A 26,202-nucleotide genomic window follows, 5' to 3' on the forward strand; every position below is an offset into this window, starting at 1 on the left:
AGGGGGAGGCGGGGGAAGCCCTCGGGTGCTCGGGGCAGCCCAAGGGCCGGGTTTTTGCGGCGGGGGCCGAGGAGCCGTGAGGCAGCTCCTTCCCGAGGCGGGGGGCGGGCTGCGGGCAGGGCCCACTCCGCGCGTGGGAAAGGGGCATCGCCTCCTCAGCGGAGAAACGACCGCAGGGCGGGCGGAAAACTCGGCAGAAAACCGAACCGGCGCAGGCGAAACCGTGACGCCGCGGCACCGGGCGGGAAAGGAGGCGGCCCCGGGGGGCGGTGTCAACGGCTGTGACGTCACTGCGCCTGGCAACGGCGTGGGGGCGGTGGCGCTCGGCTCTCGCGGGATTTGGCGACCCCCGCCGCGGGCGGGGCGGGGCGGGGGCGGTGCCGGCGGTGCCGGAGCTCGCCCGAGGCGAGAGGCGCGCCGGTGGGTGAGCGACGGGACGGCTCGGCGGTCGCCTTCGCACCGGGCCGCCGGCGGCTCGGTGCAGCTCCCTTTCACCTCCGTAGCGGCGCGGATGGAGCCACCGTGTCCGGCTTGAGCGAGTCGGCGGGACCCGGAGCCGCTCCGCCGAGCCCCGGGCGGGCGGGCGCAGCATGGGTGAGCGCGGCGGGGAAGGGCTGCCGCGGCGGGTGGGCGGTGGGACCGGCCCCCGCCCCCCCCTCCTCCTCCCGGGGCAGCCTCCGCCGCCCTTTGTCTGTGGGGAAGGCGCGGCCCTGGGGTCCCGGGAGGCAGCTCCCGGGGAAGGAGCGTTGCTGCTACCGGTGCCTTCGGAGAGAGCGGGGGCCGGAGGAGCTGCCTGGGCTCCGCGGGCGGGAGCCGGCGGCGGCAGGTGCCCACAGGTGCTCGGCGGGGCTGGGAGAGGCCCGGGACCGCTCCCCTCCTGCCCGGACGGTCCCGGGGGGCTGCGGCGGGGGCCCGGGGCGGGAGAAGGCGGGGGGCAGCGCTGGGGGTTCCATGATTTTCGGAGGCTTGCAGCCGTGTACCGAGCACCGTGCTGGCCGGAGGCAGCTCGGCTGGAGCGGCTGGGTGAAGAGTAAAAGTTGTCCTGATTAAATCCAGCCCTTTCGCCGTGGTTTTTTGTTTTTTGTTTTTTTTTGTTTTTTTTTTTTTTTCCACCTAGCTTCAGTTTGAGTTGCGCCTTCACCTATTTCTCCACCAAGGTGCTGGCTTCAAAAAGCAAGCGTACACTGTTCCTGTTTTCATGATCTGCCAGTTCAGGCACACACTCGATCAGTTGCACTGGGTCTGATTTTTAATTTAAGAGCATCTGTGTGGGGAAGTATGAAAGAGTGACGTGAACACCACTCATCAAATCCCTCTTTCCTTATCTAGAGTTCCTTCACTGGGTTCCAGAGTGGTCCACTGACCATTTTGGCTGTTACCTCCACTGTTTTTGCATCCCTTGCTCTGCTGTCCTGTGTCCCATCAGGACACGTACTTCTGGAGGGGTGGACTCAAGAGTGCGTGTGGCGATGACTTTCGTGTGTCGCATGAAGAGGCGGGTGTGTGCTTACGCTGCTGTGCACAAACCTGCCGCGTTGGATCGGCGCGGTTTCGGCTTTTCACGTGGAAGCATACCTGGGTTTTGTACTGCTTTGCTTCCTCCCCTTCGTGAATAAAAAGAAGGGAAGAAGCGCATGGTGTGCTGGTCAGATGTGCAGTTAGGGAAGCGATATGCGTTCCCCCTGGTTATGAAGATGTGATTTCAGTGTTTTCATCTTAAGGAAAGTTGTCTTATGTGGTCAAAGCACACTTAGAAGTGCTTTAAGTTCTGATACAAACTGAACTCTGAAGGACTCACTTCTTGATGTTTCTTCTAAGTATTCAGAATAGGTAGGAATTACTGTTTCTTTCTTTTTGGGCTGCATTGTTTTACTTGCAAGTGAGAAGTGTCTACCCAGGTTGTTGTGGTGGCCTGTGATGGTAGTTCCTAAAGCATGAAGGTTCAATATGCTGTTTAAGTGTTTTGAACTCAGACTGTGTAATACTGAGGTGTGAACTATCTGAGGATTTACATGCGGTAGGTCTGGGTTATTAGAATTATTAGTGTGCAGTTAGGAATACTGTAGAAGACTTCTAATAAAGGACTGAGTCCAGTTTACGACTCATGATTACTATATGACATTGGTTTATGTTTTTTTTTTTTTTTCCCTTACCTTTCTTTTTCTTAAGTGTGGCTTCTTTCTCTGCCTCCTCTGATTCCAGTAGTGAGCGTGTTATTACTGCTCCAGAGGTGACTGAATGGAGTGGGTGCATACACTCTCCATCGAGTATTGTTATTGCATGGGTTGTTACAACCATAACAATTTGTGTGCATGTGCAATTATAGAACTCTTTCTGCCAGAATGCTGGCAAACCTCTCTAGATGATTACAGAATGATCCCAGAGCCTTTTAAATAGATTTTTCTATGAAGGTGTTGTCCTTTATTTGGATTTTCAAGAGTTACTGTCTTGTGATCAAAAATGGGCAGGAATGTACAGTAAAACACCTCTACAAATAAGAGTGGAAAAAGAACTACCTGTAGTTTGCACTACGCTTTGCTATATTTAGTGATGACCTCACGTTTACCTTGAGAAGTCGTTATTTGATTATTTCATTAGTGATGTCACATTGGAGCTGGCTCTCGATAAGAGATTGTTAAGAGAACAGGGCAGTGTGACTCTGGAGGAACCGAAAGCAGAAGGGCAGAAATACAAAATGCCTTGGAACAGGTTAATAGGTCAATATATAGTTCTACAAAGAGCTGGAGAAATATATTAATTAAAGGGGAAAAATGAAGTATTCAGATGTTCTGGGGAGAAAAAATCCCCAACTTTTTATTTGATTCAGTTATCTGTCTGCCACCACCTTCGTTCCACTTAGAGGGAAGTAGAGTTGTGTGTGTTGTAACATCTGTCCAGTTTACCTCTATGGCTCAATAACAGATAATTTTCTTAATTATACATGGGAAATAGTTTGATTATATAACTTGCATATTAATAGGAAGGTAGAGCTGAATTTGCAGTGTCTAAAAAAGTTTTTGTATGCCTTCACAACTAAGAATGTAATATTCCAGCAACAGTTGATACATTGCCATAGTGGTACACTGAAATCTGCTGGACTTCTGCCAGTATCTTCTTAGCTGTATGCCTTTTTTTTTTTCTCCTTCCATTTCCAAAAAATTGTGCAAGCTCTGATTTGTGGTTCCCATGAGTTAGTACATTTGAATTTGCTACATTCCTTCTTTAAAATTGTTTATAACTGTGGAGTACCTGAAGAACCTTAGACATGCTGCTTCATTGCTAACAGAATCAGTACAAGTATACATAAATATATTTAGTCTACAGTAACTATTTAGTTAATTAATCAGACATTAAACTTCTGTGAACCCTTTTGCTTTCTTCACCTTCATGTTGGCAACAAGAATAATGCAGAAAGTGTTTGTGAGCAGACTGAATGCTTTTAATGTATTGTCACAGGGATAGTCACAGATTGTTTCAGTATTCACTAATTCCCAGTATTACAAGGTCTAATTAAAACAATGCTTCAAGGTTTCTTCTCTGATTTAACAAAAAAAACCAAAACAAAACAAAAAACCAACAACCTGCCTCCACCCTCCCCCGCCAGCGATCTGCTCCCAAAACCACCAAACAAACGAGTAGAATAGAAGAAGAGTCCTTTAGCTAGTAGTTTTACCAAGAAATACACAAGATGCATGTGCAGTTGAACTTTATTGACATTAAGGTACTGAAGAATAAAATGACTTAATCAGACGTGTAAGTTATTGCAACCCCTGTGTACTAGGGTACTTGATGAGCCTAATGTTGGCAGACCAACTGTACTGGTACTGGCAATGTTGAGCAAAGTGCTTTCTTATTTTCTCTATTCTAGACAATACTATAAGGGAAGAAGATGGAAAGCTGACCTCTGCAAGAGAGGTGCCTAAGCTACTGGGAAACCAAATTGCAGTAACTGGGAAGAGTTGGTGGATACTGGGTTTGGGTCGAGGTAGAGGAGAAGTCCCATTGAAAGGTGCTAGAGAGTCTGTTGGCTCAGCTCTTGCCTTTTTGTTTTTCCAAGAATGTAAGAGCTGCTGCGCTGAGAGTGTGTGGGGCAGGCAGGGAGAAAAAGGATATGGAAAGCAGGTTCTTTTTTTTTTTTTTTAATAAAACCCATGGTCTGGCAATTAGTAATTTAAGGACTTGCTCAAAGGTCTTTGCAGTTTCCCCAGACCTTTTTATAGAGAGGGATGGACCATCAGGGAATTGTACAAAGCGGGTCAGAGAGGAGTGCGGCTCTTGCCCTCTGCAACTACCTGTGACAGTGAGAGTCCCTGTTTAGCCTGAATGGGGGTGTGTGTGGGAAATACATCCTTTCAGAATGAGGTTTTTTTCCACAAAGCTGCTACGTGCTCCACCTGACTCCTTTGTATTACTGAGAAATGGTAAATGATTGTTTGGTGGCTTGAGCCGGAGAAGTCTCTCTACATCTACTTTCTTCATGTAGCAGTCGTTTCAGGCACTGGTCATCTTCACTGGCTGATTATTTTAATTTTGATAGCACTTTCATTTTGTTGTGAAGAGTTGTTCAGAACTCTGTATGTCCTGACTTAACTCCACAGAGGGGTGTAATTATATTTGGTTTCTTTTTTTTTCCTAACAGTTCTTGGTTTGTTTTTTTTTTTTTTGTTTCAGCTAGGTAGGATCTTCCCTTTGAATTCTCTTCACCTTCACTGGCCGCCTTCACTCTGTTGTCTGCCTAAGTTAGGTTTTTTCCGTCCCTTAGTGGTTTTTTGTTGCATAAACACAGGAAATGCATGGTCGGGCACGCTGTGCTGTCCGTGGCTAAGCGAGGCAGCTGCCCAATCTGTCCCGCTTTGGCTGTCATAGCTCTGCTCTTCTCTTCCATTTTGCTTCCTTGGAGATGCTGTCGCATATGACTGCTGGTCCAGTATTTCGCTAACTCAGTTTCGTAAAAATGATTTGTTAGGAAAGAGAAGCAATGAGAGTGCCTAGAGTGACTTGGCAGAAGTGGGATCGGGTGAAATTTGCTGCTCGTGTGTCTGGGGTGCAGTGATTCCTAGCAAGCAGTCCAGCCTGTCATTGCCACCTGGGCACTTAAAAAGTGTCTCTGGTCCATGAGAGGGGTTTAGCCCTTTTTCTGTTCCTTTTAAAGTGTGGATTTCTTTTTTTTTTCTTTTATTTTTTATTTTTTTTTCCTAATGGGCTTCCTTTATTTTGTAATGTAGTTAAACTGTGTTCAACTTTTTCTTCCTGGCACCCTTCCTTTCCATTATCGTTCCTTTTCTCTTCCACTCTGAATTGTGAATTTGCTAATGATCTAAAATGTGCCCCACTCCCTGCGAAGATGATGCCGGTGCCTTTGCTGTCCCTTACCTTCTCAGATGTGCAGTGATGAGAAATAGTTTTACGTAACTTTGTTGCTGTGATGGTGTGAGTGTAACCTGGCTTGTGCATCGCCCTCGACTGTCCTGTCGTACTGGTTATGAGCAGGGCTGAAGTACTGAAACTGCCTGTCCGGTCACCTCTTTCCTAGAGTGATCCCTTGCTATGTTAAATAAAAGCGTACCAAAGATTTAATTTTTACACTAGCCTTGCTTCGCGTGGGATGTTCGCCTGGATGGCCTCAGTGTGTTCCTCTCACCCTAAATTATTTGTGTTTCTTAGCGTAAACTTCAAATCATTTGAGTGATGCTGTGGCACCTGCACAGATATTTACTTTCTCTGACTAATGCCAACAAATATTTTTGGGTGGGATTATTGTAGAATTGACTTTCTTTATATAAAATCAATATGAAACGTTACTTTTTCAGAAATCTTGAAGAAAACAAAGCATTATAGATACTTTTGAACAGTGTATGTGCATTTCCTGAAAGATTTAAGACTTACCATTGCTAGAATCCGAAATCAGACTGAAGGTGAAGTCACAGTATGTGTCTGTCTGTCAAATGAGTTAAATCTTTCCAATTTTGGGGTGATGTACACTGGAGGGAATATAATATGAGGTTATTTAGAGTATTAAGTTAACTTCTCTGAAGGGAATGTATATTACCTATAACATGCTCGATGTATTAGGCAGGATTGCTTTCAGTGGAATAAATTTGAGTCTAATATTTTGAATTACTAAAAAATGAACCATTTTCCTTTAATTCCAGTAATTTGGACAGTGTTGACTTAAGATGTTACAGGAGAGGGCTGCAGTGGAGCTCTCCACTGAACTTTGGAGAAGGAAGCAGGGATTCATCTGCTTGTGTTCCTTAGTGCCTTGTGATTATAAGCTTTGAGGTTAAATTTGACGTTATTGTTTAAGAAACTCTAAATGAATTTTATAACATTTATTGCTTTAGTTAGATAAAGTATTATTTTAAATTATTTAAATGGCTTAAGCTTATGCTGTTTTCTTGTTGCCATGAACATGATACTTGACAGAAGTGGACTATGTAAATGGTTTTGGAATTAAGCAATACTAGGTGATCTTTTTTTTTTCTTTGCTTCTGCAGCAGCCCAGTCTCAGCTGCTGTGAATAGATTTTTGCGGACTGGAATTATTAATGATTTTTATTTTATTTTTAAATTAAGAAGGGAGTTTTCCTCAAGTTCCTGGAAACTTGCCTGACTTACCATTTAAAGAAGAGTCTAAGTCATCAGTTTCTACCTCTTGGATAAAATTACTAAGTGGTCAGTCTTAGTCAAATGTTTTTGACTGTATATGTAGCTTGATCTTTTTTAAGCTGGTGCTGAAATAAGGTCTCACACTTCACTCACTTCTGGCTAGTCATTTTTGTCCTCTTCCTTTGCTTGTACGAGCTGAATCTTCCGACATTTCCCTGTCTTGCTGGATTAGCTTGCAGGCAGGCAGGCAGGCTCTTAAGAAACTGAGACTATGCTCACGTTTGCAAAGAGAGTGAATGGCAGCAGGAGGAGGGTGAGGATGCTGCTTACAGTGGTGTCAGCTGCAGTGCATTTACAGCAGTCATCGAAGTTGTACCTGATAGAAATTATTGTATTCCAATATTAGCTCTTTAGTTCAATTGTGGATTTGTTGGAAACATACCAGTTTACCTTAATTCCACATAGGGTTTTTTGTGGTTTTTTTTTTTTTCTTTTTCCCCAAGCGGTGTTGTTTCTCCATTTTTCAGGAAAAATAGAAAAGCAGAACAATAAGCAAACTTCTCAGAATGATTCAAGTAATTTCCCCTCAATGCATCTTTGGGACTTGGGGGAGAAAAGTCTCCATCTTTGCTGCTTGAAGAAGTGAAACCGCTAGTTTCATGAAGTTTTCACTCTCTAGTAGACGAGAATCACATCACTTAACTCTGAACTTGTATCTTTAGTTATGAAAGGATTTGTTTTAAGGCTACTTTGCATGTAATCTCTCTTCTCCTGAAGTTATCCTGTGGGCGCAGTTTCCTGCGGTGCTTCAGCAGAGAGAACTTTAGGCTGCTGCCGAAAAGGGCCAGGGATTTGTGATGCCTCTTCCTGGCTTGCCATGGCTCTGGTGGTTGTGAGTCTGTGGTGTGAGCTGACAAGCTGGCTGGCGTGGGAGAAAGGTCGGGTTTACCATCATGTCAGCAAGCTGAATGGCCTTGCTCCGGCTGCGCAGTCACTAGCTCCTGTGCAGGAGAGTGGATGGGACTGTATTTCAGGAGCCAGGGGAGGGAGAGTATTTCTTCTTTTCCATTTTAGCCTGCAGTTTACTCTGCACTAGATCCAAGCTGAAATTTCCGAAGTTTCTTCTGAGTGTCTATGTTAATTGCTCTCCTTAAGTGTTCATGATCCAGCAAACTGATTATTTCACAGCTTTCTTGTTCCCGATCTTTAAAGGGCTTTTCTAAACTCTTTGTCATCCTCCCCCATCTATTTTAAGCCAGCCAAGTGCCCCTTTTAAACTGTGCCTCTAACTTATATTCTTTTTTTAAAATTGATTTAATAATATCTTTAAAGAGAAAATAGTTCCTAAACATCTAGAACTTGTTATTGAGGTGCTTTTTGTATTTCTGTGGATTTTGGTTGTCCTCAGTAATGTATGTATTTTGAGAAGATGACCAAGCACAGTATGTATTAAAAAAAAAAAAAAAAAATTGCCTCTATCCTTCTATATCCTGACTTTTCCGTAGTCGAGCTGGACTTTAATGTTCCCATCACTTAAATGGAGTTTGGCTTATTTAGTACTATCATAAATCAGTAAATGCAAGATAACTAGAATAACTGTCTTAAATTTAAGGTAAATTATATTGGTGTTTGCACTCACTGTAACATCTCAATGTTTCTATTGGGGAAGTTATTAACTTCTAGAACAAATTGCCAAGGGAAGTGGTAGATCTGTCATTTCGTGATATGGTCAGTCCCCTGGATGATGCCCGTATCAGTGCATTCTTTAATCTTCCCTTTTAGTAGATGTAGCGATCATGTGTCCATGGGATGATCTTTGTCAAGACACTGACCAGAGCTGAATCCAACTGGAAGCGAACCAGCTTGCTGATTTGGCAGCAGACTAAACCGGCACACCCTAGAGCAGCATAACTGTAAAACCAGCACGAGGGAAGAGGCAGCGGTATGGGAATGAGTGCGGAGAGAGCATGCAGGGTCAATCCTTTATCCTCAAGTGGTTGGATTAGGTGTAAGAAATTATATTCTCTGTGAATGACTAAAGAAACTGTTCCTGAAAAGCAGAGCCCGTGTGTCTGATTTCGTAAGTGATTAAGTGAAGAATATTCTTTTGTTCTGAGTTTGTAGTACAAGACTTCACAAATTTAGCTAGATTTGCAAGCTGCCTGGGAGTGTTGGCAGTTTCAGATGACTATGGGCTGTTTGAAACCTCAGTATCCCAGACAACACTTCTTTTTGTGTTTATCTGAGTTAGTGCTGTTCTGAAGCCAGGTAAAATGAGATGCTGTTCTGCAGTCAGGGCAGGGGAAGTGCTGAGGGGAGCAAGTCATCTGTAGACATGAGGACAAAAGCAAATATATTAATCGCATACTATCGTGGGTATGGTAGATAAGGAGACAGCAGATCTTTCAGAAAAGTACAAACAGCAGAATATAGTCCTTTTATTACGCATAAACTATTGTAAACTGTGCTGTTTTGCTCTTGAAAAATAAAATCTGGTCCTTCGTTTAGCTGATTCAGACTATGTATGGTACTGAAAATACACCTCATCCTTCAACACAGTAGAGGAGAGTTTGTCTGTGAAGCGGAATACTGTAGTTAATGTGAAAATGTTAATGCATTATTTTTTAAGGTGTAAGTATAACAAGATCTGCTTTTACTGCACGCCAGTATCCGTGTAAGGATGTGGCGCAGGGAAGCGAGGAGACTGGAAACCATCTCTGATGAAACCCTTTGCAGCTTGAGGAGAGCCTGGAGGCATTTCTTGCAGCTGTATGCGCTATAGGGCTGTATGTGAATTAACAGTGTGGTTGTTCTCAAGTAAACGCACAATTGAGAGTGCATAAAATTGTTTCCTCTAATTTTCATGTGCTTGTCGTCTTACTAGATGCTTATTTTGTGGGAAGAGAGTTTGCTCTTTCAGTCTTAATGCTGCATCATTACTGAAAGAGAATAATGAAATATTTCTATAGATTATAATGTAAATGGCTTCTGATGTGTAGGTAGTAGAAGAGAACCTGCCCTGGTAGATAACTACTAACAGGAAGCCTCTGGCTTGATGAATAGCAGATTAAAAAAGCCGTTCATGAAACGTGAGATGTGTTGGCAGTAGAATAAGACTCAGCCTGCCATCTCCATGCGGCAAGACAACCGTGCTGGTTTTCTATCAAGACAGAGTCGCTGGACCTTGCTGTACGCTGCTGTATCGTACTTTGGCAGTTCTGAGCAGTGATTGAAGTGGTAAATCCTGACCTGTGTTTTTTAAAAAGCTGATATTTTAGTCTTGATTTCTCCCTCCTCTTGATTTTTATGGTTTGGGTTTTTTTTTTTTTTTTGAGTGTAGCTGAGTCACCAGAGTTGTGCCTGGTAGTTGTGAAATATGTGAGGACAGTCAAAAGTATTTCCTTTTTAATTTCTGGAATCCAGACTACTTCAAGAGAATGTGCTGAGAACGGTGGGGGTGAGGGTTAGCTTTCTATGAACTTGCGTTCGGATGCGCTGTCTCCTGACCGTAGCGACCGGTATCCTTTGCCCCAGACAGCTTTTCATAACCTCCCGTAATGCCTCTGCTCCCTCCCCAGATTCTTCAAATACCGATCGTTCTGTGTTACTATCAATTAGCTCTGCAAGACACAGCACATGCTGTAGCTGCTTCCAAGCTGCACTTTTGGTGATTAGCCAACCATCAGGTTAAAAGAGCGGGAGTATTGGGTCAGTCCTGAAGTCTTTTCCTCAGGGAGGACTGTGATTTGGGTGCTTCAGTGCTGACTCTGCAAAAAAAAAAAACCCAAAACAAGACAAAAAAAAACCCCACCCAAAAAATATAAGTACAGCTCTTATTTTTGAGATGCTACTCTTTTGGCATTTTTCAACAAAATGGGTGTACAGAGAAAGAATTAGTGGCAGCAAAGCAGGAGAATAGGCTGATAGGGAAGCTCACGCACGCCTGGTTTCTTCAGCTGCTCAAGATTATGTTCAGGTACCTAGACAACCCTGCAGTGAAGGAGGGAGGATGGTTAACGTGCTGCAGTAGTATTGGGGGAATGGGCTAGCAGGAACCTCCTGCGGTTCCAAAACGACAATCCGTCATCTCGGAGGGAACAACCTCGCTGTCTACTGGGTGGCATGAGCAGGATGGTAGCTAGCAGGTCATGGGGAGTGGTTGTTCCCCACTACCTGGAAGGAAGCAGTCTCTCAAATACCGTGTCCAGTTTTGCACCTCTTTCCCTCCAAATGTGAGGGAGATGCCAACAAACCAGAGAGTAGAGTGTGGTTAGAAGGCTAGTGCGTATAGTGCGGAAGAAGTTGGTCCAGAGCAGCCATGCTCTCCTTGAAGGCACAGTGAAAAAATGTAAATTAATGTCTACAAGTTAGGAACACGGTAATTCCTATTGAATCCCATGGGGAAAATTACTATGAGAACTGAGTACCAGAAGAGGTGTCCAGGGTGGCTGTTCTGTCTCCATCCTTTGAAGACTTTCAGAATTTAGCTGGACAGTGCTTTAAGTGACCTGATTTGACACTGAGTTTAGCCTTGCTCTGCCCAGTTTGGGGTAAGTGACCTCAGGAGGTCCTTTCAAAGCTTGTTTTTCTGTGACTGGAAGCATTGCAAGCCATGCAAGTTTAAATCATGGTCTTAATAGGATATACTTAAATCCTTCTAAATTCAAATTACAAATGGATGTTTAAAGGACTCTGTCTCCTAACTTTTAGAACATAATTGAGCTAATGAAGCCATTTTTATCTCCTTTAAAACGATCTGATTGAGATTGTAGGGTGCCCTTGAGCTGTTGCGGTTTTGACTGGCTTTGGTAAAAATCTATTGCATAAGAATTCCTCTCTGTCCTTTGCAATCAACAGTTCATTTTTTTATATTGACTAAAATGTCCACACTAAAAAGTAAATTAACTTTACTAATGCCATAATTAGTATGGACTGTCCTGACGGCATGAAGTCCGATAGGAACACTTGCCCCTGTTTTAATGCTGAGCATATTTTGTGGTTTTCGCAAGATCCCAATCTGGGACCATTCAGACTGTTGCATCATGCCTGTTTTTAAAGATGAAGGGAACGCTTTGTGCATGCTCCGAATGATGCTTTTAAGCTTCCATAAATTTATTTCAAAGCCAGATCGTTGCCATGTTTGCAGAAATACTAATTGTCATTCTGAATTAGGTATGTGCCAAATTGTAGGCCATCACAGCATTTTTGCATTTTTTTTAGAGCTTGAGAGGAGTTTCCTTTTGGTTTAAACCCAAAAGGCTTTCAGAGACATTCTTGTTTTTGTAACTCATGAATTTGTAACCTGGAGCTATGATCACGCTATCCTTTTTGGCTAGAAGAGTCCTGAAAAAAAAAAAAAATCTACAAGAGGAGCTGCAGCTTTTGTAGCAACATGAGGTCCTGATATTGAGGAAAGGAAACTTGTATAGAATGAAAATCTGGGGTTTTTTTTTGGTTTTTCTTTTTTTTTTTTTTTTTTTTTGGGGCAGGGAGGAAGGAGGAAGATGACTTTGTAAAAAGACTTCTAGCTAAGATAAGTAACAATTTTCAGCCTTAAATGTATTTTTGTGAGCTAATTATCTAGTGGAAGTTTTAAGAGAAAAACCTATAAATACAGTGTTGACCCTGTGGTACTTTTACTACTTTAGTGCTTTGGATTTGAACTAAATCTAAATGAGGTGTGATCTTTTTGTTCTTCAGAGCTTTTTGGCATGGCTTTGTTCTAGCAGCTTTTGTAATTTGGTGTTTTCTGACTCACCTTGAATGTTTTGCCAAATAGATGTTATAAAATTAACTTAAGGAATGGAGGAAGAGATGTAAATCTATATATGGAACAGTGTCTGAGTCACGACTTAAGAAAATATGATGCGCTTTTTAAAAGTACGTTCCCCTGTGCCCTTAAAGATCCCTGGTTTTCTCTGCATGTTAAATTAATAGCAGTTTTTCACCTTTGCTTTCTGAAGACATTTGCTACCTTTCCTGCAGGTGTCACCTCTCATTTCCAGGCTGGTTTCGTGTGAGCTCTGCTCGTACTGAAGGTAACGGCAAGTAGAACAAAACATCACTTTCTGCTTAACGTAACTTTCCAGGTGAAAAGTTTTGGCCTCTTCTGTCCTTACAAGGTAGTGTCACATACCTGTAGGCGGTACAGATTTTACTCTGATACTTCCTATTTCACGTCTTCTCTTGCTATGGAGGGAGGAATCTGGCAGTTCCTGTTCATTGAAGCGAAGGGGTAAATTAAATCCACATTTTTAGTATTTTAAGTTTACAAGCGAGTTGAAGGTAAGTATTTCTGGTAATAATGGAGAAGACGTGATCAGATGCTGCTTCTGGAGTCAGTTCAATGTTCCTGCAGTGAGCAACATGTCACTAAAATGCTTTTTTTTCCCAGTGAGCTCGTAATGACAGCTTATACAATTGTAGAATTATAAGGATATATTGTGGGAGTGATTTGCTTTAGGGAAGTGAAAATTGACTAACTTAGTATTTTAAGTGTGTTTTGTTGCACACAGTGGTAAGCACTAGAATGCAGTCTAGAAAATTACGGGACCTGGAGTAGGAAGATGAGGTGTGCGTGGTTTGCATCTTTAATGCTTCAGGGCAGGCTGCTGGGCAGGATTTCTGCTATACTGTTTGATTTCCTTCACAAAGGATCTTGCTAGTTGTACCGGAGTCAGCTCGAGAAGCTGGTGTTTGAGATGGTTGCTGTTAGAATGCAATGATTTTCTCATTACTTGAAATAGTTTGGGAGGAAAAGCGTACAGTTTTTACAGTTTTCAGTTGTTCATTTTCCTTATTACTTCAGCCATTCTTACTGTGCTGTAAAATTAGACATAATATTTTATTGAAAGTGTGTGGCAAGTCATTTCTTGGAGAATGCACTATTGACTTGCCCAATATAAAATTTCCAGGTGGATCCAGGGCAGCTTCCAGATGGATCAGTTCTGTGCTGCCAGAACCAAGGCTCCTGGCTTTTGACTGTCTCCTGGGTAGACTGCTATTTTTGTTTTTATTTTCCTTTTTTATAGGCAAACTATTAATGTAGAAGGATTATTGCTATAAACAGAAAATGTGCTAGAGCAGGGTAATGCAGCGTAGAGCAAATTATAAAAGGAGTAAGGAAAAACAGCAGACACTGCAGGGTGGAAAGAAAAAAAAAAAAAAGCAGAACTACTCAAATTGCCTTATCGCTGTCTCTGGCGGTGGCGGAAGCTGGCTGGGAATTGTGCTGTCCGAGAGTTCGTGTTTGGGATGTCAGTGGCATAGCAGCGGGAAGGTATTCTTGGGAGAAGTGTTCAGTGGCTGAAATTAATTTCAATTTGGCAAACTTCTGCAGAGTTGCCTGTCAACTGTAGATGTAAAATCGGAACTGTGAGAAGCGTTAATGAAGGATCTGACAGATCGTGTATCACAAGAAGTCTGTGAAAGTCACAGGATGTCTCTGAAAGAGAATACACTGATGCCACTTACTGATACGTTCTTTTATTTGTATGGTATATCTAAACACCTAGGTAAAATCTTGTTAAAGATTTTTGTGTCTGAATCACAGAATGATTTGGATTAGAAGGAGCCTTTAAACATCATCTAGTCCAGCCTTCCTACCATGGGCAGGGACGTCTTTCACTAGACCAGATCGCTCAAAGCCCCATCCAACCTGGCCTTGAACACTTTCAGTGATGGGGCATCCACAACTTCTCTGGGCAATCAGTGGCTCACCATCCTCACTGTAAGAAATGTCTAAACTTACCCTTTTTCAGTTTAAAACCATTGCTCCTTGTCCTGTCACTACAGACATTGGTAAAAATCTCCCTGTCTTCCTTATAAGCCCCCTTTATATCCTGAAAGGATGCAATAAGGCCTCCATTATCATTAGAAAGTAAAATGCAGTGGGACCCCATACTTTAGGAAAATAACAGAACTACCTTTTATTCCAGCTTGTTCCTTCTCCTCTTCTAATTGTAATTTTTTTTTTTCCCTTGAAGCTCATAGTGTTTAATCAAAACAGGAAGCCGACGGTAGCTAGACTACTGATGCTGAAGTTTGGTCAGGTAAAGGCAGAAGAATGACATTTTCTTGATAACCAGTGCTATGGTCTTTGATTAGAAAGACTTTGATTTTTAAATTGCCTCTAAAAAATTTCTTTTACTCTGATAGAGGAAAGGGGGCTGGGGCTGGAAGACTGAGCTGCCCTGGCACAGCGCTACATGAGTGCAAGCTCACACGGGAATGGTGCTCTGTCTAACCAGCTCTTCCACTGAGGAAGTGGAAAGAGGGCTTGCTGAGATTTTGATGTGACTGCAGCGTGGTGCCTGCTTGCCACGGCTCATCTAATGCTGCATCCAACCTAATGAGCTTTCTGAGGTGTGGGGTGTGTTGGAGCCAGTATGAAGGCTGTTGCTTCAAATGGAGCAAATCCTGTTGGGATCCAAACTGAGCCCCTGCTGGGTGGCAGCGGGGTGTTCATGGTGCTCCCAGAGTTTGAGTGGACACAGCTGGGCTGGATTTCTGTAGAATCAGCTTGGGTCCAACAGGGTGTATTGGTTTGTACTGAAAGTGTCTTAATTGCTTACAGCAATGTTTGCTTGCCCAGCACCCGAGCTAATAAATTCTATGGATTTACGTTCTCTGTCTTTCAAAGAATCCACTACTGGAATAATCAGATTGCAGCAAATTGGGAGTTAATTGTGTGTACTTAAAAGAAAGTGTATGTAGAATGGCATGAAAGTCTTTGAATTCCATTGGCATTATGTTGGTTTATTATAAAGTAATGAAAGAATCCTGATGGCTCGGGACACTTTGCCGAAAACAAGACTTTAAGTCAATATTTGAATGTATGATGTCAGCGTTGTCTCAAACTACAATGTGCCTCTGCCCATCCCTTCCTTGTGGCAGCAGAAGTTTGCTTGGCAGGCACATGGGGATCAAAGCTTCAGGAGCAGGAAGCTGTACGACTGTAGAGGGGTGTTTACTTGGGACTGGAGCTGGCACGACTGGTATGGCTCACCTGGGAGTAGGCACAGGTAGAAATGGCTCTGCTATGTGTCACTGCTAGTTCTGAGGTGCCTAACCTCATTTTGAGCTACTATGAAGGTAGAACATCTTACCTGTGATGCTTCGATGCTTTCGGGAGTCCTTGTGATGCAACTGTTTTGCGTTTCCTCCACGTGGAGCATGAACGTGATGGCTCCGCGTGGCTCAGCTCGGGCCAACCTGTCTGCTGCTGTGTATAGTGTGACCTAGACTTATTGACTTGCTGAAGGCTGTGGTGAACTGTACTGTAAAATATGTGTAGGCTGCATGGCCTCCCTTAGTAAGTATACTCTTTCCTTGTTTAGTTTCTTTAACAGCTTGGAACTGTACCTCTACCGTCAGAATTAACAGGAATCTGGTAGCCGTGCATCGTTAATGCATTATGTTAGGATGTGGTTTTATGGCAGATTTCGGCTGTGTGCAAAGCAGCAAGTGGTGAGGGGCAAGATGAGTGGATCTGTAGGGGGAAACTGCTGGTGTTGGGGACCTGACGTTCGTATTGCATGTTTTGGGCGTCTTTATCATCCCAGTTCTAGTCGCATGCCATGGACTTAATGCCTGTTAAAGATTAGCATGCATTAAGAGTGTTCCGTGGGCTGCATATCTTTGACGTAGTTTCAGTGAAACTACTCCACATTGTGAACTCAAGCACACTAAATGAGGATGGTTTGGAGCTTCACCCAGAAGCGTACTCCTGATCTGAACTGTAACAATGATGTAGATGTTGATCTGAGTTGGATTTGGTGCAGCCCTGCTCCTCTGACCCTACAGTGAGCCGTCTTAGGGAGAGAAACTTGCAGAAAGCTGGCACTAAATAGTTTTCTCTCAGGCTGTTTTCTCTTTGTTTGAGAAATAAGCAGTATAAAAAAGTACTAATGTAAGTGCAGAGCAGGGGGAAGGGACCATGTGAATGCACGCAGAAGAGAGGATGGGATCACAGCATCCCTGTGTCTTGGAAGTACGTCTCTCCAGGTTTCCTACTTTCCATCACTGATTTGCTTGGCAGGCACATAGGGGATCTTGTACTGTCTTGGGCACCATGAGAAGGAAAGAATGAAATACTGTGGGTTTCTGTCTGTTCAAGGTTCAGTCCTTCGGCTGCTTCTCATGCTATTGGAGTGCGAAAGGAAGGGAAGTACCTTCTCACAAAAGACCAACAATCAGAGTGGTTTCCCTGGTAGTGGGAAATGTGAGGCACTTCCCTACTCAGTATGAGAAGACCAAACCCACATCTGCACTCCAAAATGATATTTTGATCTTTGGGGAACTGGTTATTATGGTCATTATGGGTCGCTGTGAAGGCAGGAGAGTGAACGACAGGAGTGGATGCGGAGCGCAGGAGCCTGGCTGATGCGGAGCACAGAAGGAGGACCCTGCCTGCGGAGCAGTGGAAGCTCTTGGCTGGGAGGAATTTGTCTTTGGTGGCCAAACCCTGGTGCTCACCTGATGCATGTGCCTTACCTGGAGAGCTTTGTAGGACAAAACTCATGCAGTTTCGGAAGCAGGGTTAGAATTCTAAGGGCAATGGAGAGTCCATCAGGTCTCTTTATTTGAGCATATGGTTGTCATCAGTAGTTCAGGTCAGGGTAACAGGGAATTGCGTGGTGTTGAAGTGGAAAAAACCCTTTCTTATAACCACTACTTCTGTTTAACGCTTACAGAGGTGTTTTCATTGTTCAGCATTTAAACACTTTAACTACTTTTTCAGTGTTAAGATTTGTCTTCAGTGGCCAAACGTATGCTATGGTATTACTGTTTAAACAGCTGTAACTCTTATATCTTGCAAACTGTAGCAATGTTTCTAGGGGAAAGCAATTGCAAGGAGCTTTCTCCTCCAGTCCAACACCTGATTTTGAGACAGTTATGAAGAAAAATATAATAGTTAAAAGGATAAGATTGTGTCTTCTGTCATCTCTTGTCTCTAGTGTAAGCTTGCTGTCTGCTATAAAACTAAATACCTTTGTAACTCTGTGTACATGTATTCATACATAATGACAAAAATATTAGGTTGTTTTTAAAGGAGACTAAACTTTGGGGTTTTTGTGATAGACGTACAAGTGGAAATAACAGTACTAAAGTTTGTTTCGACCGTGTAGCAACTGTCTGTTATGATAAATTGGAAAAGCAAAATCTCGGTTTCTAGCGTAACTGCAGTTCTGCTGGCAAGATGCTTCTGGAGGCCACACAACTTTCCAGGGTTCACGTTCCAATAAATGACTCTTAATCTGAACTGACCTAAAACCTGCCTGAAGGGGCCTTTATGGAGCATGGCACGCAACTCAAGCTTCTCCTGCTGCTTCATTCTGGACTCTGTCCCTCCAGCTCTGCTGCGAGTTTCTGCAAGGCTTCCTGAATAGCTTGAGAGTTAAATGCAAGGATTTCAGTTATCCCACAAATGTTTGGGGTTTTTTTTTTTTTTTCATTTTATAAGCTATTAAATGTGTTTTTCATGGGATTTCTTTTATATCTGGTTTGTGTCTTTTTCTGGCTACTACAGAAAGGTCACTGCATTCTGACAGTGTTCTAATATCCCAAACAAAGTACCAAGAATGTGAAATTGTGCTCTTTGTTGGATGACTGTCTGACACTTGGTTATTTCCATTGAAGAGACAGGCACGCTAGAGTTTCAGTATGTTTTCCACTCTTTTCCTTGATTTATTTATGTGGTGGGGTGTTTGTAGGGCTCCCAGAGGGCCTTAGTTACCTATAGTAGCTAACCTCAGAAGGAGCCTGAGTAGCCAAAAACTTCCTTTGTTTAAAGTCAGCGAAGATGCGTGTTATGCTTATTGAGAGGCTTGCCTTCTGCTTTGGCACTGGGATGTGGTTGGCAGAAGAGCCGGTTGTGTAAATTCCGGTGAAGTGGAGAGTCCACCTGTGCCAGCAGTGACTGAATGCCTTGTGCATTGCTGCGTTGGCTAACAGCTTGAGCTATTTTGTCACAGAGGCAGTGGCGTTAGATAGGACACTTTTCATCTTTGCCACGGGGATCAACATAGTTTGTAGTTGTTGATAAGGCTGACTGGCTTTGACGTGTTTGGTCTGCTTTATTGCTTCATTAGTCAGGTTGTCTTACTCGAAACCAAGAGCTGAACAGACCACTCCCGTAAAGCCTGCAGTAAGCACCTTTCTCCCAAAGGTGTCCGGTCAATATTTTTTTACTTGGCACTGTTACTGTTGGTCAGTAACTGGGTCACATCCCTCAAAAAGCACTATCTGGGAAGTTCTCTAATTATACTGGAAAGCTGTCATGGCTGCATGACAGAAAGCTGCCACCTAAGGTATATCTTTGGCTTGAATCAGTCACAGAATCATTTGAGGCTGGAAGACGCTTCTGGAAATCGAGTCCCAACTCTCCTGCTCAGATCAGGGTCAGCTACAGCAGGCTTCGTCAGCCTGTTGAGGTCCCTCTGAATAGCAGCACACCCATCTGGTCTGTCAGCCACTCCTCACAGTTTTGTAACATCTGCAGGCTTGCTAAGAGTGTATTCAGTCCCATCTTCTGGGTCATTAATGAAGACATTGAACGACTCAGCATTGAGTCCTGGGACACACCACTGGTGACTCTCCGCCAGCTGGACAGTGTGCGTCAGTGATCACAACCCTCTGAGCCTGATGTTTTGGACGGTTTTCAGTCCATTTCACTGTACACTCCTCTGGCCCCTGCTCCATCAGTTTGTGTATGAGGATGTTATGGGAGACAGTGTCCACTGCTTTCCCATCATCCAGTGAACTAGTTATTTCATTGTAGAACATGTATTTGTTTCCTTCTCTGTTTGCTTGGTTAGAAGCATGTGCCAGGTGATGTCTTATGTTTATATGACATGAGTCCGCCATGTACACTTGCAGCCCAGAAAGCCAACCACATCCTGGGCTGCATCAAAAGGAGCATGGCCAGCAGGTCAAGGGAGGTGATTCTGCTCCTCTGCTCTTCTCTGGTGAGACCCCACCTGCAGTACTGTGTCCAGCTCTGGAGCCCCCCAAAATAAGAAGGACATGGACCAGTTGGAGAGGGTCCAGAGGAGGCCACAAAGATGATCAGAGGGCTGGAGCACCTCCCCTATGAGGATGGGCTGTTCAGCCTGGAGAAGAGAAGGCTCTAGGGAGACCTTATAGCGGCCTTCCAGTGCCTAAAGGGGGCCTACAGAAAAGATGGGGGGGAAAACTCTTCAGCAGGGCCTGTTGTGATAGGACAAGGGTTATAAAATAGAGGGAGGTAGATTTACACTAGAAATAAGGAAGAAATTTTTTATGGTGAGGGTGGTAGAACCCTGGTACAGGTTGCTCAGAAAGGTGGTGGATGCCCCATCCCTGGAAACATTCAAGGGCAGGTTGGACGGGGGCTCTGAGCAACCTGATCTGGTTGGAGATGTCCCTGCTCCTTGCAGGGGAGTTGGACTAGATGGCCTTTAGAAGTCCCTTCCAATCCAAACCATTTTATGATTCTATGATTCTATATTTGAATTCATGCCAAAACAAGATTGCCAGTTATTTGTTAGAGATCTAGGAGAAAGAAGTCTCCTTTGCGCACAGTGTGGGAATTGGTTTTTGATGGCCTGTGCTGCTTGTGAAAACTCAGGAGAATAAATATTCTCTCTCTCTCTCTCTCTCTCTCTCTCTCGAGAGCTTTGGTCCTGCTGGATGATGTTCATGCTCAAGCTTGAGAAGACTATTTTTCATCCAAGGCTTGGTCATTATGGACTCTTAAGCTACAGATAATTGATTTGAGTTGGGTTTGAAATTGAGACAGCTGTGTAAAAAGCAGAGGGGAGGTAAGACTGGTATTTTTGGTAGTTTGTGTTGCTGAGGTGTTCTGCTGCACCTTCTGTCAGTCAAGACTTTCCGGTTTTTGAAGGTGTTGACCAGGTTTTATTACTGGAGTCCCACTTATTGCAGGCCGATTTTAGTATCGCATCTGTCCATGACTAAAGCTTTTAAGTGAGATCTTGAATAATTCAGAAGCATTCAGAACTACTTCAAGCATTCATAAGTATATCCATGAATTCATATGATTCCTAATTATTGTTGTAATAAGGAGTTATGATTCCTTAAAAATATTATCTGTCACCACTGAACACTGTTTTGCTTGGGTAAATATTATACTTGAAGACCTTTCAGAAGCTCCTTTAATCTGAGCTATTTTGGCAGTGGAATGGTTTCTTGTCCATCATACTGCAGTCCTCATTACCTGCACGGTTCGTCTAGTGCTACTTTCTAATGCTGAAAAGCAAAACTGCTAAGTGTTCCTCTTAAGGACCAAGTAGTAGAGAGATGTGTAGTTTCTTACATTGTTTTCATGTGGTGACATCGAAACAGCACGGGATGAAACTTTGGACATTCCCCATGACCTCTCTCACTCTTCAGGTGAGAGAACAGGGTTTAGATCTGTTTTGTGTATCCATGAGAATGAGGGTGCTATTGAGTATCGCGGACAAATACAAGAGGAAATTTAGCACCTATAAATAAAAAGGTGATATTAGTTTGCTGCTATTTACCTTTGGAAGACGGACTCATGGATGAGGACTTGGAAGTTCTCGATCCTCCTTCGGTTGTTGGCATGACTGAGTCTGTTTTACAGTCTGGAAAGGTGACCAAAATGAACATGTTGTGCATTTCAAGCACTAATATAGAAATGTTCCCCCAAGGAAATAAATAAACTTTCAAAATAATTAGTTCATGTTGACATAGTGTGGCTATGATTACCTACTGCCTCTGTGGAAACAGGAGCAGATGTTTGGCAGTCAAAGCTGTAGTCTGCAATGCTGTAAGCATTTACCATGACTGACACTGTGTTCTGATCCATTTTCCGTGTTTAACTTCATAAAACTGTCTTGCAGTGTGTATATTGAAATGTAATACCTGCTGATGTGCTTAAAACCAGAGCTGATCATGAGAGAAATATGTAACGTGGATATTTCTTACATTTTAATACCTTTGTAGGTTTGCAAAATGGTTCAGTTGAGTTGGTGGGAAGATGACATTTTTATTTCCAGGCTATAGGTGATGAATGGCAGTTGTTTTTATGATCTGTGGCTGCCAGAATTTCCTATCTCTTGGGCAATATTTCACGTCAGCCGCTCAAGAAACAACTTGGTGCAGATGGAAGACAAAACTCCTATGGTTGCTGCAGGCAGTAATGGGGAAATACGATGCTTTGAAGCAAGCTTAGAGAATACGTTTGGCAAAAATACATGTATACAGTGCAAAACGTGTGTTAGGAGTTCCAGAGTGTGTATCATGAGCAGATAGCTCTGGTGATGACTCATGTTCATAATGGAGAAAATAAATTTTGCTTTTTTTCCTTTAAGAAATAAACCCAAGTATTCATGTTTGTATTTGACCGGCTCCTTTGTTAATGGGTGTATTCAGAAAATAGTTTGCCAGACAGCTCATTCTAGCATCTCTTCTATTCATGGCACCATCGTGTAGTTCTGTTTTTTACCAAGGGTTTTCTGACTTCATCTGTAGGCAGCAGAGGAATAAAGGCTACTCTGCAACATGTGTGCAGCAGCGCTTTTGATCAAACTGATCCGCAGATCAGAATCATACATTGATTTCATGGAGCTGTGAGTTCAGTACCAGGAAATAATACTTCCTCCCATTTGAGTCTTTAATTTTTGAATTTGTCATTGGATGTTATTATACACTGATAGAATAAAGAGTAACCTGTGAAAAAACCCTTACAGCCATTTAGGATTTCTGCCTTTTAACCCTGTTGTGCTCTCATCTTTGTGAGTGTTTGTGATCTGCAGAGGAGAGGCAGGCTTTGGTGAGAACAGTTTGGTAGTGCCTGGGTACCCTGATAGATTTGAGTGAGAGGGAAGATTATTTGATTGCTGCAGGTTTGTGGAAATTTCTGGCATAAACAGAATTTCTTGATGAACAATTGAGCCTTTATTGCCAAACAAGCCTTAAGCTGTCAAGAAGCAGCTCTCATGGATCCTGTGCAACAGATGGACAAGTATCTAAATACATTGCTATGCTTCTCTGAGTAAACTTAATAATATCAAAATTAAAGTTTACTTGCTTATTCTTTTTCATACAAAACCAGATGAATCAGAAGGAGGGTGCCTCTTACATGTCTGCAATTTAAGTTGTGTGATATTGTCAATCATACACCTTCTGACTGTGTTGCATTCCTTGGATCAAACCTGCAAAATGCTGTGTGTGTGCAGTGATCACTATTTTCAGATAAAATAGCAGATGCGAGTATGTGAATTAACAAAGCGTTGTATTTACATACCATGCATGCACAACTGAACCTTTCTCCCTCCTTTGCCCCAAATAACAAACGCATGCCCTGTGCGCAGTGATTCATAACTGGTAAATCTTGGTGGAGCGTAGGGGAAAAAACCCAAACCACTGCCAGCAATCACTTCTACCACATATGCACAAAAACCTACCCACCACCACCAAAATATGACCTGGTGTCATATTCCTAAATTTATTTTAATAGGTGACTGTCCAGTTTTTTCTTCCCCCTCTCCAAAATTGTTGGGAACACTGCAATTCAGATGAGTGGTGCTGTAAGGGAAACACTTCTTAGCATTTGTCATTAGGTCTGTCTTTTTGTACATGCATGGCTTTCAAGTTGCATGCCTAAGTTGCATTCACTGTTTGTTTTTTTTTTTCTTTTTTTTTTTTTTTTTTTTTTAGTGGACTATATCGTGGAATATGACTATGATGCAGTGCATGATGATGAGTTAACGATCAGAGTTGGGGAAATCATCAGGAATGTGAAAAAACTGGAAGAAGAAGGATGGTTAGAAGGGGAGCTAAATGGCAAAAGGGGCATGTTCCCTGACAATTTTGTGAAGGTGAGTTTTCTGCATTGACTTGGTTTTACTGTGATCGTACGGATGGCTACTAGATATTATTGAAATGGTTAGAATTACACATTATTTGTATTTGTAAGAGATGATTTTTTTTTTTTAACTGGAAGACCTTTTAGACAATTTCATTTTTTTTTTTTTAGTATACTTTTGAAGGCCTCTTTGTTCTTATTCACTTTAGCATTTCATTTGGTCTGTACCCTTGCACTGTATATTCTGTCTTCTTCCTACTGCTGCAGTGCATTAACAGTTGCCTGTAGCCGTAGTGACCAGCTTTAGTGAGAAGAACCAATTAAAACCCCAAAAATGCAAGAAAAATCCCAAACCTACCCCTATAGAAGACATTAAGTCAAGAGAGAGTTGGGAAAGTGGGGTCACAGCTCAGTCAACTCGGCTGTAATGAAAAACTACGTCCTCAGGCTGTGGTTGTGTGGCTGCTTCAGCCTGGATTAAGCTGCTTTGTTTAAAGGAGTAATTCTGCCCTTCCTTGGACTCCCTGCTGCTGGGACTGCATTTCTTGTGACTGTGCAAAGAGACAGGGCATGGACCGTAACCAGCTACAAGGTAACTGTATAATCAGGCTGGCTTTCAGCTTGTTTGGTCTCCTGTCCAGGCTCTGCATTTGTCAGCAGCAAATACCTGAAGTGGGAAGGGTGTGAGGTGAGTGTTCCACTGGTCTGCAGCATTGTTGTGTCTTTGGATTAGTCATCATCTTCCTAAACGTGATCCTCTTCTGTAGGATCTCCTCGCTCAGTGCGGTGTGACTGACTTGCAGTCGATGTCCTCTTCTGTGAGATACTGCTTCTCAAACCTTTTATTTAACCTTTTGCATTTGTTCCATGTCTGTATCCTAAATTTAATAGAAGTTCTTGTTTGCACCTTCCACATTTTTCATGGCTTCTCTGCAGGCTTTCTAAATGTAATACTAAGTATGCCTCTATTTATTAGTTACTCACAATGAAGACGTCTGCAGAGAAGCTGGGTGTGCTGTTCCACGTGTAACTTCTAAAATTCAGAGCCTGCTGAGCTGCAGATATTTTCTCATCTGAACTACACAAGTGTTACGGAGATGTTATGCTTTGCTTCTTTATGCTTTCTAACATTGTTAGTAACTTCCAAGGATTCCTTAGTGTAAGTTCTGTAAAGTATAATGAGAGAGAACTTAGGTATTCGTCTCTCTTTTGAAGTGAAATTAATTCTTTGCAAAACAGAATTGTATAATGTATCCTACTGTGATATTTTCATATAATTAAACCTAGGGAGAGGTTTGTCCAAGTGCTATAAATACTTTTCTTTACACTTGCTTACGTTAAATTTGACAAAGTTTCTTTTCATCTTACTGAAAAAGCAAAATTACTGATTTTTTTATTTACTGCGAAGGGATCTAAATATCTATGTTTTAAAAATGATGGGAAAAATCCAGTTGTTCTTAGAGAGGGCCTTTTACCAAGGAGAAGTTTGTACAAATGCCTTTCGCTTGTCTAGTATTTTTGAGCTGTTTGTGGTTTAGTTCAAAATCTGTTTTGAGTTTTGAGTCCTCTATAAATAGTGATTTTTACCTTATGCGGTGTTTTGATGATTAGTGTGTTGATGATGTACTTAATTAGCACTCAAGTGCTGCATGGGAAGAAAGCATCAAAGACTGCTCTTTCTGGTTCTTGTCTCATCAAGACAGTCTTTCTACTGAACCACAAAGAAGGGTCGGATGTGGCCTGTTTCCATGTTAAATACTGAACTTGTTGGGTGTTTTCTTACCATTCTGCAGCTGTCTCTCTTATAAACTTTGTTTTAAGTTATTTCTATCCTGAAAAATCTTTATAGATGTTGACTCCAGGTATTTTTAACTGTACAACTATTCAGTATGTGTAAGGCATGGTCAGATATCCTCAATTACAGGGGAGAGTGTTTTGTAGAAGACAGAGGAATTTGGAGAAGTGGAAAGGAAGTTGTGTAGAAGAAAATGATCTCTTGGCTGTCGTGACAGCAGAGGATAACTTGCCTTCTTGGTGCAGGAGTTGACTGCAGTTATGAGGCTGATCTTGGGAACTTTTTCTTTTGAGATGGTATACATAGGCTGGAAGACTGCCGTGCAGTGATGAGATGATGGGAAAGCATTAATTGTTAGGGAAGTGAAAGTCATGATTTCTTCGTGACCGTTTTGATTGTAGTTTCTTTAAGTTAATTAACAGGTAGTGGTAGTTTGAGAGACTATTTCTGGGAAAGCTGTTGCAGAAAAATGGTTTCTTTCTGCATACCCCCGAATGTTCTCATTTGCTGCTGCAGTAGGTTGTAGCGTTTCATAGATCCTGCACTGTTGACTATGACCGGACTGCTGCAAATACCAAGGCTCAACGACTAAACTCAGCTGCTCCAGTTTGGCCTGGTGCAATGTTAACACCCATAAGGTGTGGGTGAACTGCAGGAAGGAGGTGGAAACAAGCTGAAGCCAGGTTGTACTTTGGCCATGTGAAAAAGGAAGGTCCCTTGAGAAATGGATTTATTCATTTTCTGCCTTGCCCAGTAGCTGCCATCACCAGATGGTAGTGGCTGCTGTGTCCTCTGAGCTTTCGATGGGAAGGGGTGTCTTACTGCTGCTCCAAGGAGGAACATCGCTGTGGCTTCTACAAGGGGATGTAGGGTTGAGAGTGGAGAAGTATAGCAAGTTAATTGGAAGGGGTAATTACAAGAAGGATGCTGAAGAGGGACAAATATTGCTAGCTTCTCATGACCCT

The 26,202-nt window shown here is 42.8% G+C and overlaps 1 protein-coding gene across 1 annotated transcript in view; it reads left to right on the forward strand.

Annotated features, from left to right (window-relative positions):
- The first annotated feature begins 396 nt into the window (after positions 1 to 396).
- The window catches only part of CD2AP (CD2 associated protein), an 81,809-nt gene continuing 56,003 nt past the window's right edge, over positions 397 to 26,202 (forward strand). The window contains exons 1-2 of the mRNA XM_086745984.1: positions 397 to 594; positions 23,295 to 23,455. Of these exons, the coding sequence (XP_086602110.1) occupies positions 591 to 594; positions 23,295 to 23,455 (165 nt within the window). The 5' untranslated portion in view covers positions 397 to 590. The remainder of the gene's footprint in view (positions 595 to 23,294; positions 23,456 to 26,202) is intronic.

The sequence above is a fragment of the Chlamydotis macqueenii genome, chromosome 3 (genome assembly GCF_036417535.1).
Source record: "Chlamydotis macqueenii isolate bChlMac1 chromosome 3, bChlMac1.mat, whole genome shotgun sequence".
Lineage (NCBI taxonomy): Eukaryota > Metazoa > Chordata > Aves > Otidiformes > Otididae > Chlamydotis > Chlamydotis macqueenii.